Source organism: Chrysochloris asiatica, unplaced genomic scaffold (assembly GCF_000296735.1).
Source record: "Chrysochloris asiatica unplaced genomic scaffold, ChrAsi1.0 scaffold00012, whole genome shotgun sequence".
NCBI classification, from domain to species: domain Eukaryota; kingdom Metazoa; phylum Chordata; class Mammalia; order Afrosoricida; family Chrysochloridae; genus Chrysochloris; species Chrysochloris asiatica.
In genome coordinates this window covers 22345695-22364201 of record NW_006408530.1, presented here as the reverse complement: position 1 = coordinate 22364201, position 18507 = coordinate 22345695, and the positions used below count along the sequence as shown (strand labels likewise).

At 35.9% G+C, this 18507-nt stretch overlaps 1 protein-coding gene across 1 annotated transcript in view; it reads right to left on the bottom strand.

Moving 5' to 3' along the window:
• Positions 1 to 17058, bottom strand: part of LRP1B (low density lipoprotein receptor-related protein 1B) — a 2342762-nt gene extending 2325704 nt beyond the window's left edge. Inside the window, exons 1-2 of the mRNA XM_006834597.1 lie at positions 16956 to 17058; positions 11711 to 11833 (exon numbers count right to left, since the gene is read on the bottom strand). Coding sequence (XP_006834660.1) covers positions 11711 to 11833; positions 16956 to 17058 — 226 coding nt within the window. The remainder of the gene's footprint in view (positions 1 to 11710; positions 11834 to 16955) is intronic.
• Positions 17059 to 18507: the final 1449 nt, after the last annotated feature.

The window sequence follows — 18507 nt, the reverse complement described above, 5'->3', positions numbered from 1 at the left end:
TGGACATGCTTTCAGAAGAGACAAGTTCCTAGAGAAGAATACCATGGTTGGTAATGTAGTGGGTCATTTAAAAAAGATGAAGACCCTCAATGAGATGAGTTGACATAGTTGCTTCACCAATGTGCTCAAATGTAACAATGATTATGAGGATGATGAACGACCACGCAGTGCTTCATTTTTCTGTGTATGGGGTCACTATGAATCAAAACAGACTCAATGGCACCTAACAAAACAACATATATTTGAGGAGCCCTGGGTACAATTGTTGAGGTCTTTACTACTAACCATATGGCTGGTGTTTGAACCTACTAATGGCTAAGTGGGAAAGAAGACCTGGCAATCTGCTGCCATGAAAGATGACAGCTCACTGAGATACCTCTTCTACTATACAGAGTGGCTATGAATCAAACTCTATTTGAGACCATATGGCAACAGCAACCATGTAGATTTGTTACTATTTGTAATGCTATGACTCATAAGTAACAGTTAAGAATTTCTCCTGTATTCTTTAGAAAACAATGGTAATTAGTGCAAATTGTTGTTAAGTGCCTTCGAGTTGGTTCTGACTCATAGTGACCCTGTATAGGGTTTCTGAGGACCAGCTGGTGAGTTTGAACAGGTGACCTTGCGGTTCAAACAGACATTGCGATCCTGTGCTTATCCTACAGCACCAATTGTTTCACTAGAACTAGATCATTTTACAATGATGACACCAACTGAACCTCTAAATAAATTTCCTGAATTAGAAGGGATATATGGGTGAGATATTGACAGGCTATTTTTTTTCTTTTTGGAATAATCCATTATCCATCAATATTTGAAAAATATATCTGCAAAAAATTATCTGCTAATTATTCATTTACTTATTGTCCACTTGCAAAAGAATAATATGATAAAGCTAAGATCTGTGATTTTAGATGGGTAATGCCATTGCTGCAGGCTAGAGCTTTCTTTTATATTGAAAACATATTTAGAATTTTATTTCACTTCTCTTTAACAGGTCTAAAAGACTATAGTACTTTATAGTACTATAGTAATGTTCATTTATCCAGAAAAAGGAGAAGAATTTTTAATCACCATATAATTATTATTGTTTTCATTACTGTCATTGAATCGGTATAGGATTTCTAAGGAGTGGTTGCTGTGTTTGAATCATCAGCCTTGTGGTTCCCAGTACATTGCTTTTCCAACATAATTCTTAAACACTGTAAATATAAACATAAATTTAATAGATATATAATAGGAAATGGTAGTGTGGTAGCATCACAGGATAAATGCTGTATGTTTATCCTGTGATGCAGGTCAGCACTTCCAGTCCATCATCCATTCCCTGGAAGAAAGATGAGGCTTTCTGTTCCTGCAGTGGTTTACAGCCCCAGAAATCCTATACAGGGTCTCTATGAGTCAGAACCTTCTTCATAGTACCTAACAATAAAATCACAGGAACTGGCTTGTGCTCCACTATTGACATAAAGGTTGATGGTTTGAACCCCCTCAGAGGTGTCCCAGGAGAAAGAACTGGAGATGCCAAGAAAACCATATGAAGCATTTCTACTGTGTTGCCATGAGTTGGGTTGGTTCTATGACAACAGTATTTTATCTTTTTTGGTTGATAGCAGAAAATCAAGAAATGGTTTGGTGTTCTATTCTAGTGCTATTTGCTGTGAGACTATTGGCCAAGCCACAGCCTGTTTGTACCTCAGATTTCTCTCTTTCTTTTTTTTAATAACCACAATAACTGGCCTATATTTATCAAAAATGAATTACAAGAATCAAATGTTATTTGATGTTTCTAATGTGAAATAAGGAGTCCTATTGTGGTGCTGTGGGTTAGTGTGCTGGACTGCAAGGTTGGTAATTCAAGCTCACCAGCTACTCCTCTGAAACCCTATGTTGTTGTTGTTGTTAAGTGCTGTCCAGTTGGGTTCTACTCATAGTAACTCTGTATAGGGTTTCTGAGGAGCAACTGGTGAAGATGACCCACTGACCTTGTGGTTCAAATGACCTTGCAGTCCAGCACATTACCCACAGCACCACACCAGGACTCCTCTGAAATCCTGTAAAGGGCCACTATGAGTCAGAACCAACTTGACGCCACTTAACAACAATAGATGTGAAGTAAGAGCTGCTCCCATAAATGTTAATAGCCTTGGAAGCCAGATAAGGCAGCTGCACTCTCTCCTATAGGGGTCACGGGAAACAGAATTGATTTTTTTGGTTTGATTTTTTTGGTTTGGTTTATTGTGGTGGTGAAGGTGGTGTGCTGTGCAGTCAGTTCTGACTTATAACAACCTTGTGAGAGGCTTCCTGCTACAGAGTCACTTGAGTATAACTTATCAACAACAACAACAATGTGACATTGCTACAAAAAGTAATAGAATATGATAGATACAGGGTTATTTCTACATTTCCTACAATGACTTTCTTTTCTGAATTCAGTCAGAGGAGTTGGGAAATGTTTGTTTATTTTCTCCTTTACTGCTGAATGCCATGACAATTTGAGTCAGTTGAGGATTTGGCCTGCTTGTATTTGGTCCTTCAAAGTAGACCAGTGAATAATTTAGACAGATCAGGAAGAGTAGGAAATGGGAGAGAAAGAAAGAGACATTGCCATTAAAAATAAATTCTTAGAATGCAATATCCTTTAGTGCTTTACTTAGCAAAATATGTCATTTTAGAAGCACTTCTGAGTGAAAGTCAAATGTAAATTTTATACACTGTCGAATAAAATGTCCTCTGGAAAGAAATGTGCTCACCCATGAAAGGTCGGACATTTTCATCCCTTGCCCCAAATACTAGATTTGTTGTGTATAAATGATGAATTGAATAGTTTCCAAGACAACTCCTTGCACAGCCTTCAGCTTTGTCCCAACAGAGTCCGGCACGAGCAATTGTTTACAGTACATCATCCATTAAGCCAAGCTGACTTTAACAGAGTTGTCTCTAGAATGCTTCTGTTTCATTTTTCCCCTTTAGGCCCTCTATGAGATGGACTGACATAATGGCTACAGCGATTGGCACAAACATTGTGAGGTTTGCACAGGACTTTTGTTGTACCAAAGATGGCTAGAGTCTGAAGTGACTTATTAGTACCTAACAACCAACATAACAAGTTTATGTCATGGCAGGTATTTCATTCCCTATAGGTGCAGTCCAGGTTGAGGTACATGATCCTTTTTTATTCTGTCATCAACAGACTAAAAATGATTAGGAATGATTTCATAAATGCCAAAGACAAGCTTTTTATTCATTGCTGATTTTCTTTATTGTATGAATGGTGGTGCGTTCATTTTATTTCCTATGCTTCCCATCATCCTTTCTTAATATTGTTGAGTTCAATTTTCAGAGTCCTTTTATCACATTTTGGGACAAAATGAATAGAAATGGTGCTCCCTCACCAGGACCAATCATATGAGAGGGCTTCAAAAAATTCATGGAAAATGAAATGGAAAGATAATGGAATTTTTTCCACAAACTTTTTGAAGTCTCCTCATAAAAGGGAAATATATCATTACTCAAACCTGTTCAATGGACAGTTACATTTTCTTCCCTACCTTCCTGTAGTACCTTCATAGCAACTTTTAATAGGTTTATAAGTGGTAGATTTTTGTTGTTGTTAGTCTTTTTTATTATTATTAGAGGAAGGATCAATGTTTGGGGCTTCTCTGTTGTTAAGAACAGGCACCTCACAAAAACATGAAGCAAGAACTAAGAAGAATTGAGAGAGGCAAGAATGGTCCTCATGAGTCTCATATGCTTTCCCTTTTATTTGTAAAATCATTTCGGTTTCTATATCTAACAAAAGACTTAGCTTTGCAGCTCTCACATATGAACTCATTGAAAAGTGACCTCTAAATCACGATTGCTTATTAACAAGGACCATACCTCTATCTACTTTATTGTTCCTATAGCCTACATTCAGGGCCCAGTGCTAATCTGTCTTTTTAAAGGACAGTATCTGTTTGCTAATAACCTCCCACCTGAATTCCATTTTATTTCTCTGACCTCTGTAAAAGATAGAGAGTTTAGAAGGAAATTATAAAAAGAATTCTACTGGATATCCTAGGGGAAAGGCTACTGTATGGATATCAGAAATTTACTAACATCTTACTCTCTAAACAATGTTTAAAATCCCTCAGTAACAGAAATGGACAAGTCATACAGAGTCACATCTAACCCTAATGACTTAGTCATTTTCATTTTTGATAAATGCTTTTGCTCCTTTTACCCAGGAGATTTGTTATTTTTACAGCAATGTTCAATTAAAGCTGATTACATCCAAAGCCCATAGGAAACAACCTTGTTGGAATGGTCTCCATGAGTTTCAAATGATACCATAGTATTCAATTAGATTCCCTGAGGTGGTCCACTTAGGAGTCTGGTCCTTTACTACAGCAATTTAATAAAATGAGGGAAGTTGAAAGAAAAATAAACTCTGCTTTCACAAATCAGCCAAATATAAGGGGTACTGATGAAGCACAAATACTTGATCATGGAAGGCATCAAAAGAGCATGCTTAAGAGAGAAGATGACAGACTTTTTCCTATGAAGCACTAAACTTGAATCTTGACTTTACAACTCAGGGTCTTGGAAATCTCAGCATGTCACTTCCAATCATAAACTCAATTTCATCACTTATTAAAATGAAACTATAACATACACATTCCAGGGGTACAGTGTTGTTAAAATTATACTATCCACTTACCAAATTATAGTCTTTTGTTTATTTTTTTTTTTTTACTTTAGCCAACTAGTCAATATAATAATTTTTGGAAAAGCCCTTAAATAACCTCTGTAGCAATTTTGCCCTAATGTTTGAAGTATAAAATACCTCAGCATTTAAAACTGTAAACAACTTGAATTTGTGTTTGTGGTAAACTTAACTGATCCTTAGCTACATTCTGAGAAAATATAACTATTTTCAGTTAGGTTTTGGGAAGAATGGGAAAGGAATACCAAGAAGGGCATTTAGAATAGTCTGGAGTCCTGGTGTGGCGCTGTGGGTTAATACACCAGACTGCAAAGCTGTTTAAACTGCAAGGTCGGTGGTTCAAGCTCACCAGCTGCTCTTCAGAAACCCTATACAGGGTTTCTATGAGTAGGAACTGACTCAACAGCACTTAACCACAACAACAATCAAAAGAACTTGGGAGCACAGTGGCGCCATATGGTAAGCACTGGACTGCAAACCACAAGGTCTGTGGTTTGAGTTCAGCAGCTGCTCTGTGGGAGAAAGATGAGACTTTCTGCTCCCATACAAATGTAAAGCCTCAAAATTCCTATACGAGGTTGCCGTGAGTTGCAATCAACTCAACAGCACTCATAGGGAACCTGCATAGGATTTTCAGGGAGCAGCTGGTGGGTTTGAATGGCTGACCTTGTGGTTTGCAGTCCAGTGAAGTTGTGGAGGCTAAAGCTTGTTAAGTCAGTTGCCCAAGAGCAAAGACATGCATGGAAGAACTTGACTTTGGAATCACAGAAGCCTTGATCACTCACTGTTCATCGAATTGTGAAGGAAGTGCATACAAACAGAAAGAAGAGCAAAGGGATTGTGATATGTTACCTATTGCCCTTATTAATAGGAACCCCAATATCTTTTCTACTATGTTACTCATTAGATGAACACCATATTTTATTGTGGAAATCAAGGATCCTTTTGAAAATGTTCAACGCTCCACTCTCTCACATGACTTAGTTCTGTCCAAGAAAATCTAAGCAGAAATATATTACGTATGTTACCTAGGAAAGCAATTATTTTCCTGATAAAGAGAGACTCAGCTTGCACTTGCTTTTTGCTCTATTATATTTCCCTTCTTTCTGCCTGCAATGGAAAAATCTATGAGGGAGGTGGAGTAGTCATACTGTGACTGTAAGATTGACAACTGCAGGCTCAGGATGGCAGAACAGAACGACAGAAGCCTGGGGTCATTTTGGAACTGCTGCATCAATCCTGAATTGTCCCCTTGTGCAACTTTTTATAAGAGGATGACTCTTCTTTAAACTCCTACTTTTGGACTTTTGTTACAGGTGATCAAATACGACACTAACAAATAAAGATAATAAGAACCCAGAAAAAATAGCATTTGTGAACTACACTATATTCCCTGGTCGGGTACTTTTTACCATGTGTATACTTTCAATACTATGCTATATGCGTCTACTTTGTGGACTGTACCTCTCCATGTGGCCACAGTACCTGTGTACAGACCTAACTCCTCTACTATATAGTGTGTATGGTTCAGCAGTGATGATAGAATTTAGGTATAGCCTGTGGGTCTAATGTGCTGACAGATTGTTTTGTTCATACTGTAGACTAAGAATGCTTTTTCCCATTTGAAACCATTGTGAAAAATCAACTATAAAGTTAAAAAAAAAAAAAAAACTGTGAAAAATAAAGAAGATCATGCAATAGAGATTATATGTGCCTAAAAGCCTAAACTGTTTATTAACCGGAACTTAACAGGCAGATGTTTACTGATTTATGCTAAAGAAGAGAAAGGGTGGAGAAAACATACAAATTATTTCAACAGCTATCAGATTGCTAATAGTATGCACCCATAAGTAAGTTTTTAGCTAAGGATGTACAAAATTATTTCTGTGAAACATTGCTGACAGAAATATTTTAGAAGTTTGATATACATAAAAGAAAACAAGAAATTAAGGAAATAAAATTTGGACAGTTGAGAATATGAAAAGCTAATTTCCCTTCTCTTCTGTGATTGTTCAATCATCAAGCTCTAGGGGTATAATCTATTTTCCAATAGGCAATTGTGAGTACGTAAGTTTCATTCTGCTCTATTGGCCAATGAGTCATTACATCTGAAACATGGCTAGTAACTGAAGAGTTCTCTAAATGATTTTCTAAAGGAGAGCCAAAGAGAAGGAGAAATTGCATGGCTAATACCTTCCTGATTTACTAAGGAAGAATCTAATGTTAAATATAATAGCATCAGATTCCCAGAAAATATCAATTAACTGGAACTGATCTTTGAAAAGGAAGTATCATTAAGCATTCAAAAGAACTCCTAGAAGGAATTAAATTTTCAATGCCTCAGAATAAAAGTGCTTTTCAAGAAGAATTCAGTACCACAGGTGGTACCAAGCTTTCATTCCACAGAAAAACATTTCTACATTTCACTCTAGTTCTCCTCAAACATGCCACACAGGCAAACAATATTGGATTGAAGGCACTGAGAGGAAAGATGGTGTTTTCACTGATTCTCTTTTCTCATTACCTCAAAGGACCCAGAGATAATATGAGGATTTTGGACATTTGAAAAATTATTTCAAATAATGTGCAGAAAAAAGGATGTTTATTTTTAACATAGGACTAAAGACATTTCTACTTATGGCAAGGACATACCTATTAAATTTCTCAATTGCATACTAAGTATCTCATCCCAAATACAATCAGGCCAGTAGTAAATCAGCCTCATGTAATACATTGCTCTGTGTATTGCTGTTGTCAGTGAAATCTCACAATTGCTTTATGGAAACTGGAACATACCTCTAGAGCTTGGTGATTAAACAATCACAGAAGACAAGGGAAATTAACTTTTCATACTCTTAACTATCCAAATTTTATTTAATTGCCATGATTTCTTGTTTTCTTTTATATATATCAATCTTCTAAAGTATTTCAGTCAGCAGTGCTTCACAAATAAAGCTTTATTTACCACATCCTTAACAATATTCATTGATTTCCTGGTAGAATTGTGTCATTTCAGAGTCTTCACAATACCATAATAAGATTCTATGTTACATTTATCTCCCTGTCATATTAAAGGTTAAATAGATATAGGGAATATATGTGCATTGAATCAGTAATTTTCATCTAATATTTTGTAGATACAACATATTTTGTCTTTGAATCAAAGATGATAACATACTTCAGTTCATTTACTGAACACAAAATTGCCCTTCCTAGGAACCAGTCTTTTAGGTTTTCAATTTCCAGTATTATCTTTCTTGTTGGAGGTACACATTCATATAATTATAAAATTATGCAATTATTTTATGTAGAATCCATTATGAGTCAATAAGAATAGCATACAACAGCACATTACAAAGCACTGTGATTAGGGAAAATGGTAATTGTGAACATCTGGATTGATAAATTTAAATTTGAAAAAGTCTTTTTTTTTTTATGAACATTTTTTTCTATGCCCATTTGGATTTCAATGGGTACTGACTAAAGCAGTATCCATTGAAATGGGTATTTTATCTAAAACAGGATAATTAAATGTAAATGCAAATACAGTGCCCAGATTAAACAACTAGGTAGAAAAATAATGATTTCTCTGCCCGTGTTATTTGGCCACAACACTACAAAAATTGTTTTAGAGTTGCCATTAAGAATATTCATTCATAATCTGATGTTAAAAATGGCCAGAATGAGGAAACATTTTAAAAATGGATTCTAACAAATTTTATTGAAGAGGAAAATAATATATACTTTAAAAGTACAAGAAATATCTTGAACAGGTATGGCTTTTAGTTTATAAACTAATTTGAAGTTTCAGTTGCTAACACCCTAAATTTCATGAACTGAGGGGTCTCATTGCTTATCCCAAACAAAAGGTGATGTCTACCTTCTGGATAGCATAGATATTAAAAGTATTTTTTGTCCACTGTGGTAGGGGCACCCAACACTCATAGCAGATGCCCAGTCAAGCAGGATGGATGGTCCACTGATGTGGTATCTACACCAGAATAACACACTAGGTTAGGTTCCTATTATGTCCTTACTTCATACCAGTCATTTTGCTACAGGCATCAAGTGTGCATGCAAGGGTAGAATCTTCATCATCTATCCACTTTGGCATTTACTGAAAGGTCTCTTTTTCTGTCTAGGATTCAGTTATTATTCTACCATTCCACCCTCTTTATCACAGAAACAATCCAGTCAGTTGCCCTTACGGATCTTTATTTTGAGCACTAAAAGAAAATCGTTTTTCTCTGTTTCTTCACTCACATGAAGGGAGCACCTGCATAAATGTAATATGTTGCTATTTCCTTTGAACTGCTTTTGAATCCCACCAGACTCACACTTCCAAATTGCTTCCCCTTAAATGTGACTTTTGCCAGCAGCTGGATTCCACAAATATACCTTATGTCTTTGTCATTTTTCTAATCAAAGATTTGGTTGGAGCAACAGGGCAGAATGCAAGATTCTACCACCAACATTCAGGAATCTGACACTTTACATTCTAATAATGTCATAACATCCTTTCCTTTAGGCTAATGAGTAAAAAAATCATAGATGGTACTTTAGTAGAGAGAAGAAGAAGAAAGATTTAAAAAGAGTCAAACATCACGATATAATCCTATCTATCTATCTATCTATCTATCTATCTATCTATCTATCTATCTATTACACAAAAGGACTCTTGGTGTGGCTCTGTAGGATTACCACTGGACAGCAAATCATAAGGTGGGCAATTCAAACCAGATGCTCCTCAGAAACCCTATACAGGGTCACTATGAGTCAGAACAATTCGAAGGAACTTAACAACAACATTATTATACACATATATAATATATATAAGTATATGCTATACATATAATTCATTTAAATATATATAATTCATGCTCAGATAATTTATTATTTTAGTCTTTTCTCATTATTATACATGTGTACCCATGTACACAATATTGAGATTTTCTATTCCAATTTTAAGGTTTATTGATACATAATTCATATAGCATAAAATTCACTTCAGTGAAAGTACACAATAATTTTCACTATAATCATAAATTTGCACCACCATCACCACAATCCAATTTCAGAATATTTTCATCACCCACAAAACAAGCCCCTTAACCATTAACAGCCATTCTTCCTTACCTCGAATTCCTCTACACAGTCACTGGAAACCACTAATCTAACTTGTATGTATATAAATTTGGCTATTCTGAACTTTTCATATGAATGGAATCATACAACATGAAGCCTTTTGTGACTGCTTCTCTCCCTTTAGTATAGTGTTTTCAAGGGTTCATGCACTTGAGACATGTATGTGTGCTTCATTCCTTCTAACTGTTGAATCATATTATATTGTATAGGTCTTGTTGTTGTTGTCAGGTGCCATTGAGTCAGAACCGACTTATAGTGACCTCATGCACAGCAGAACGAAACAATGTCCGATCCTGGGCCAACCTCACTACAGTTGCCACACTTGAGTTCATCAATGATGCCACCTGGCCAATCCATCTCGTTAGGGGTCTTCCTCTTTTTCTCTAACCCTCCACCTTACCCAGTGTGACATCCTTCTCCAGTGACTGTTACCTCTGGACAATATGTCCAAAGTATGAGAGACGAAGCTTAGCCATCCTGGCCTCCAAGGAGCACTCTGGCTGCACTTCTTCCAAAACAGATCTACTACATTTATATACCTATACCTACATGTATAGGTCTACTACATTTTATTTATTTAGTAGATATTATTTCTATTCATCTTTTATCACCTTTTTCTTATCATGCCTAGAACCTATATATCCTATAGGGGCTAAAATAAATGTCTTCAAGATTAAATTGGTACAAATTGCAACTGTGGTAATCAACATTCTCCTTTGGAAGAAGTGATTCTGTTTCAAGTACAAGGAGCACAAGTAATCAGTTCAAATATTTAAGCATTCACATGTTTAAAAATTAAAAAAAATGGCTGTTAACCATAAAGAAAATTAAAATACATTGCTTTTTCCCTCTAAGGCAAGTTTTTTCCAGAGTTTATATTGATCCTTTCAACAAGACTTGCAAACAAGTAGATAAAAAGGGAAACTATAACTGATAATTATTATATACACAATATCAAGCAGTAAGGATGATGGATGATTTTCCCTTTGACCTCTCAGAACAATATGGTCGTTTTGAGCATAATATTGATTCACTGGCACACACACATGGTTACACAAAAAAGCACAGTTTGCTACTGGAAGTGCTAGGAACATATTAAGATTTAGGGGACTGATTAACTGCTTTGTGAGAGTGGATATGTTATTAATGTGGAAGATTTCTCCTGTGACCTTTATTATTATTTATAATTTTCTAGAGTAGTATTTTAAATGTGGGTGCAGTCCTTGGTAGACTACAAGTCAGATATAGAAATATGACTCCAGTTAAGATTCAGGTACATGAAAAGCATCCAAATCTGACATTATAAAGGCAAAAATCCAAGTATATATGGAAAGATAGATTAAACTTTTAACTTTCAATTTCTAAAGAAAACCAGCTCAATTATGTAGGTAGTGCATTCAGATATTAATAGAAATAATATGATATCTAAATCTTGATTTATTTTTGTCTGTCCCACGTTTTTATTTTTTCTCAAAATGTATGAAAAAAATTAATAGAAAGGATATTATTCTCTTTTAGTTCTACGTTTTAAAGAGTTGTTTTTTTCATCCAGTGATCTTTTTCTAGGATTTCCTATGAATATGAAATTCACATTGAAATAATTAACCTTTCACTTTCTTCCCTTCATAAGTTAATTCTCAATATATCACTGCATATTATGGTACCATTCCTACACTCATTTTAAAGGAAAAAAAAAAACAAAAACAACAAAGACAAATAAATGGCTTCAAGTTTCTTGGACTGTTTACGGAGGAAAGAAAGAACCAACCAGAACAGCAGTCGTCCGTGAAAACAGCTGACGTTTAGTTTCACGTGTAAGGTAAATTCGAAGAGCATGAGAATCTTTCTACTCACATGTATCCAAAGACTCGTCTGAATCATCAGGGCAGTCAGGGTCCCCATCACACAGCCAACTCTGGGAGACACAAGTCACATGATCGTGGCAAAGAAATTCACCAGGATCACACAACTGCTGATCTGAAAACAAAAATGTTTTAAAATAAAATATGAATGATCTGAACATGAACAGAAGAGCAATACAAAGATGAAATGTAAGAAAGCAATACAGAAAAAGGTACATGAATATGAAACACATTTTATGTTCAGCAGCAAAGCTAAACCAATTAATATACTTATTTCATATCTATATATACAGATGTAGTGTTTTTAAGCCTGGCTTCTCAGACCCAACCTTTGACAGACTTGACTATGTTGTAGGGTCACAGAATTTGTTCTGTAAATACTGACGTATCCTGTTTGTGTTTATGACTAGGGAATTTACCATATCAAATAAAGCACACAGATAGTCCAGCAATGAGTAAGATTTTGACCCAAAGAAGAAACCTGAGCATATGAATGTAAGTTTCTATCTTGGCTTTGAGATACAGAAAAATCAACAATAAAGGTTAAATATTAGAATTATAACTTAATCACCAAGTTTTTAATTCTTAATCCACCAAAAGAAATTAAATGCTGACTGTGGTTGCTGTTAAGTGACATGGAGTCAATTGTGACCCATAGTGACCGTAGGTTTTCTGAGGAGCAGCTGGTGAGCTTGACCTGCTGACCTTGCAGTTCAAATGGCTTTGCAGTCTGCCGTATTAACCCACAGCGCCACACCGGCTGGGATTTTAATTCTCTAAGTCAGTTGGACGGATATCCAATATCATAGCATTTTCTCCATCTTTTCCCCATGATCTGCCCTGTGAGAGTTACTGCTATAGGAAAGTCAAAGTACTAGTAAACATCCATAAAGTTTTTATCTAACTCCAATTTTCTAAGTTGTTTGTGCCTAAAAGTCCAAGGTAAATTTCCTACCATTGTTTCAGATTATTTGGGATCTGTGCTTTTCCCTCACAATAGTTGTGTATAGAATTTTTGCAATATACTTTCCTATATCCTATGGATGCATATAAAAAAAATAATTCACTGATTCTCAAATGACATTTTTTTCCCATATTTCAACATGTATAAAATCAACAAGTCTAAAGTCCTGGTATGGTAGGGTAAATACTGGATTACCAACCACAAGGATGGTGGTTCAAACCCACCAGTCAATCATTGGGAACCCAATACAGGGTCGCTATGAGTTGGAACCAACTTGATGGCCCCTAATAGCAACATCAAGATGCATCCTAAAACCTCTAAGTGTAAAGAAATTTTTATTCAAGAATAATCTATAGTCCAAAAAAAAAGAAGATGAAGAAGAAGAAGAAAGAATCTAATGTTAGTAAACTTATTCAGTAAATATCAAATAAAAATTCTGTTATAAAGAAAACCATTTCTTATCTGGCAATATTTTCCCCAGTCAAATACAAACTAAATATGCAGCTCATAATTAATGATGTCATAGATTTGATGACCTACAGTATATATTTCCCTGTTTTTCCTGAAACTCGCTGTAACCACCACATTGTTGTTAGATTTAAGTGCCATTGAGTTGGTTCTGACTCACAGTGATTCTGTGTAGGGTTTCCAAGGCTATAAATATTTATGTGAGCAGAAAGCCTAGTGCTTCTCGTTCCTAGTGATACTGGGTTCAAACCACTGACCTTGTAGTTTGTAGTCCAGTACTTATCTTACAGAGCTTCCCCAACCACCATAAGTTTTTTTGTAAATATGCATTACACACACACACACCACCTCTTTAATCTACACATGTGGGTAATAATGGAGCTTTTTATTATAAAACTGTGCATGTTTGCTGACAACACCTCCGATTTTATTTTATTATATTTTTCTTTAAATTCATCATCACCACACACATTACCTCCATTATTATAAAAGTTATTTTTTTACTTTACATCTTGTTGCTTAAACACATACTCTATTGTTGTTGTTGTTGTTAAGTGCCATCGAGTCAGTTCCAACCCATAGTGACCCTGTATAGGGTTTCTGAGGAGCAGCTGGTGAGCTTGAACCACCGACCTTGCAGTTTAAATGGCTTTGCAGTTTGGCACCTTAACCCACAGCACCACATGATTATGTTCTATGAAATTAAAGATGAAGAAGCCATGCTTTTTATCTGCAAGGATGGAGTAGACTGCTCATGTAAACGGACTTAAAAAAAATCTAGAAATCTCTCCAAGTACTTTGGAAATGTTGTTGTTGCTGTTAAATGCTATCAAGTTGATTCTGACTCATAGGAACCTAGTATAGGGTTTCTGAAGAGTGGCTGGTGGATGTGGACCATTGACTTTGTGGTTAGTAGTCCAGTGTTTCTCCTTCATTGCCACAAAAAGACTCAATTTTCTCTCTTTATTTATATGCATTTGTTGTTGTTATTATGTGCTGTTGAATCAGTTCTGACTCATAGTAAAGCCTGGATAGAGTTTCCCAGAAGCGAGTGGTGGAATTGAACTTGTGGTCCAGTGCTTTATACTACAGTGCCACACCAGGGCTCCACTTTCTATATATGTGATGCTAAATGACTGATTAAAAAAAAATTGTTAAAGGAAGAAGAAACCACAAGTGGAGACAGAGGCAGGTAAATTCAAAAATACATAGAGATGTAAGCATTATTTTTAATGATAGGTGGTGGTGTAGGACTTTAATAAATGGATTAGGGAAAAAGATAGACCATTTCAGATAATGAGTTGTTGCTGTTAAATGCTGTCAAGTCGACTCCAACCCATATCAACCCTGTATAGGGTTTCCAAGGAGCAGCTGGTGAGCTTGAACCACCAACCTTGCAGTTCAAACGACTTTACAGTCTGATGGATTAGCCCACACTGCCATACCAGGACTCTAGATATTGAGTAGAGTGAATAAGTTTGCTATGTCAATGATGATTGCAATACTAATGAATGTTTCAAATAAAAAAAAGGTCTCTAATGATACAAAGTCATTATCAACTGATTCAATGACACTGGAAGGATAAGCAGGTATCAAGGTATGAATTTTGTCCACCAAACAGTGGTATATGATATAAATAAATATATTCCAGTGTTAGTTTTTCTTGGGTTCACTTTGACTCCTGAAAACCATATGTATAATAAAATGAGTGTTGCCTTATGCTATGTAATTTTCCTAATTGTTTGTATGTTTGGGTCCTTTGGTGTAACTACCATGTTATCCTAATGGAACTTATCAACATCAGTCTCCATGACTCTGAGACCAGAAGAACTACATGGTATCCCGCTACCACTACCAATGGTATCACATTAGAAGGTCCCAGATACAGTGGGAGAACAAAACTCCAATTTATTAATAATAATAAAAAAGATTGGGATTACTGGTGAAAAAAGATTGGAGGAAACTGACACTATGTTCCTCAAACTCACCCTTGTGGCCCAATTGTGGCCCGATTTTCAGCCAAGGAGTAGATAGATATATTGGGGGGGGGGGGGGGGACAACAACCCTAGTAAGGCATGCTCACCATGGAATGGTCAATCATTAAAAATCAAAAGGGCCAAATGTACTTAAGGAAAAATTTGAGAAGGGATGGGAATGTGTGTGGAATGGAAATGGGAACTGGAGAGAGGAGGCAGGATAACTGTTGTTGCAGGGTAGTGGAGTTATTGAGATGAAACAAAATCCTTGATTTTTTTAGTGTAATACTGATGATCTTGTCTATACACCTTCATGAATTAATAATAAAAAGTTCAAAAAATAGATCATAATTACACATGGACAACAGGCATAAACTTACTATTCCATAAAAAATCAGAACTACTGTTCAACATACCTACTGTATACATGAGCTATCATCAGTAAATGCTAGCTTTTTTCTCTTTATCACTCTTCTAAAACTATAATAAACTGTTATTGGAAGGAGTTGAAGAAAACGGTGTCTTACTAACTGCTATTATATAGGAGTCCTGGTGTGGCACTGTGGGATAAGCACTGAACTGATAATCACAATATCAGTGGTTCAAACCCACTAATCACCCCTCAGAAGCCCTATACAGGGTCATTATGAGTTGGAACTGACTTGACAATACTTAACAAAACAACAACAAATTCTATTACATAGTACCTGGCACAGTAAATGTTCAATAAATACATTTGAAAACAGAAATAAATTAAATCCCACTGCCACTGAGTCAATTCTGATTCGAGGTGACCCTAAATAGGGTTTCTGAAACTGTAAATCTTTATAGGAGAAGATAGCTTCCGTTTTCTCCTATGAGAAGTTCAACTGCTGATCTGGTGAGTTTGACATGCTGACCTTGCATTAGGAGCCCAACACATAACTCACAGTGCCACTACAACTCCTTAGAAAAAAATTAAGAGGATCAAAAAGAACCATTTATATTGTCGTAATACAGCATCTCAAAAATGTACATGTCATTATTGTCAAGTGCTGTCAAGTCACTTCCAAGTCTTAGCAACACTGTATAGTTTCCAAAGAGTGTCCAGTGGGTTTGAACCACTGACCTTGCAATTGGCAATTGAGTGCTTATAGTACAGTGCCACACCAGGACTTTAAAACATGTAGAGGTGGCACATAATGAAGGACCTTGCTTAACATTACAAACATTTTACAGGAATTTAAAGCATAGGAAAGTACTTGAGAAAGAGTATTTATGACAAAATATGCTACAGTGTTTTGTTAGGAAACTACAGATATTGTCCAGAAAATAATTAAGGAAGATTGAACTGAAGGACTTTTGAGCAAAATGATAGGTTAAACAGGAGATACAGACCATTTACAACAAAAACAAGAAATCAAATAAAACAAATGTGAATGACAATTGTGGAACCCTAAATTTCAGAGTAAAGAATAGACAAGTGTTCTGAATATCTACTAGGAGAAGAAGGTGAACAAAAGCAGTGCATGAACTGCCAGCTGGCCTGTCACAAGAACTTCTGAAAGCAACATTCCACTGAGACATCAGCCTGACAACAGAAACTCATAGTAGTGTTGGTGACAAGAAAGATGGGATCATCTCTTGTGTCCCATACTCTCCTGGTGACTAGAAGTGTGACCAGCCCTCACCCTCACACACTCAGCAGTTGGTAACATACCCTGCTCTGCATAGCTCTAGTTCTGTCTGAGGTCATGAATCAAGCACAGGTTGTACCACCATGCATCTGGAGGTGCTAGAACTTCACCTCATCAGACCAGTAGAACTTACAGTGCTGGAATCCAGTCACCTGTGAGAGGCCAAGAACTCCTTTCATAGCCAGCTGACCTGCCCTCACTTGCTCTCTGGACCCAAGAGTTCCTTTTGGGAACAAGCACTCTGCTGTCAGCCATATTCAAAGCTGAGATGAACAACTTCAGAATTAGATTCCCTGACCCCAGAAAACATGTAGGGTGGCATGAACTCTATCTAGGATTCACATATGCTGTGAGCTTATTGGTTGACAGAGGATGTTGACCCATACCATGTGCCCTGGCCCCACAGTTTTCTCTTTTTGGGTCCTGCCTCAGTTTTCTCCTTTGCTTCTTTTTATTTTCCTTCTCTTGCTTGTCATCTTTTCACTCTATGATTTTCTTTCTTATGTTTCTTTTTCTGTCCTCAACTGTGCAAACACAACTGTTCACTATTTTCTATCACTCTGATCAGAAGTAAGTGCATAAGAACACACCAACATGTAATCATCAATTAAATACAAAATCCACAATGTCTTCAAGAAAACAGATCAATTCAGTTCACCTGAAGAAATAAAAGAGTGGCTCAAACCAGTGACCAAAATACAGAGCTAGAAAATGTTTCTGAGGAAGAAATGTCCAGGGAACTACCTGGTAAGGAAATCAAAGAATAATAGTTAGGTACTTTCAATAGATTAAGATAAAAATGGAGAAAACTGCATATGAACTCAAGAAAAACACAGAAAAAAAATTAAAAGAATTTAGGAAAACACTACAAGAATAAACTAACAAATAAATGAAAAATTAGAAACCACACAAACACAGCAAACAGAAATCCAGAAGATTAAAATTAACTTTTTAGAACTAGATAATACACTGAAAGGACAAAGGATTAGAACTGAATCGATGAAAGGTTGAAATAATGACCTTGAACACAAATCTCTCAATACTAATCTACTAGTGGAACAATTAGAGGAAAGAACAAAAAATATGGAGAAAGATAAAAAATATGGACATCATCAAGAGGCATAGCTTACATGTGCTTTGAATTCTAGAACAGTTAAAAATATATATATCTTTAAATAAATAAACACCACAGAGATAACTGTTTGTTAAAATTGTGTGTGAAAGAGTTGTTGGAAGAAAACTCTCAACACTGCCTGGTCCTGAGCCATCCTTATAATTGTTATGTTTGAGTTGACTATTGCTGCCACTGTGAAAAGTCCTCTCATAGGAGTTTTTCTCTTTTTGTTATCTCTACTTTACATGTGTTACAATGTAATAATAGTATAAATAATAAGGAAGAATTACTATTAGAGCTAATAAATAATGATTTAGTTAAATTATTTCCACCTATCATATCTTAATTAGTCACTCAACTCATGTTTTTGTTTTCTATCTAGGAATCAGGAATACCATGATGGGGGGTGGGGACAAAGCAGAAAGTTGAGTTCTTCCTTGGTCACAATTTGCACTTCATCTTTTGGGGTGTGCTGGGACATAAGTCTAGTTATAGCTCTAGAAGTAATAATTGGTGGAGGTGTTTTCTGAAAACATTCAGCAATATGTCTTATAATATATCTGACTCATACTATGCCTCAGGCACTATCT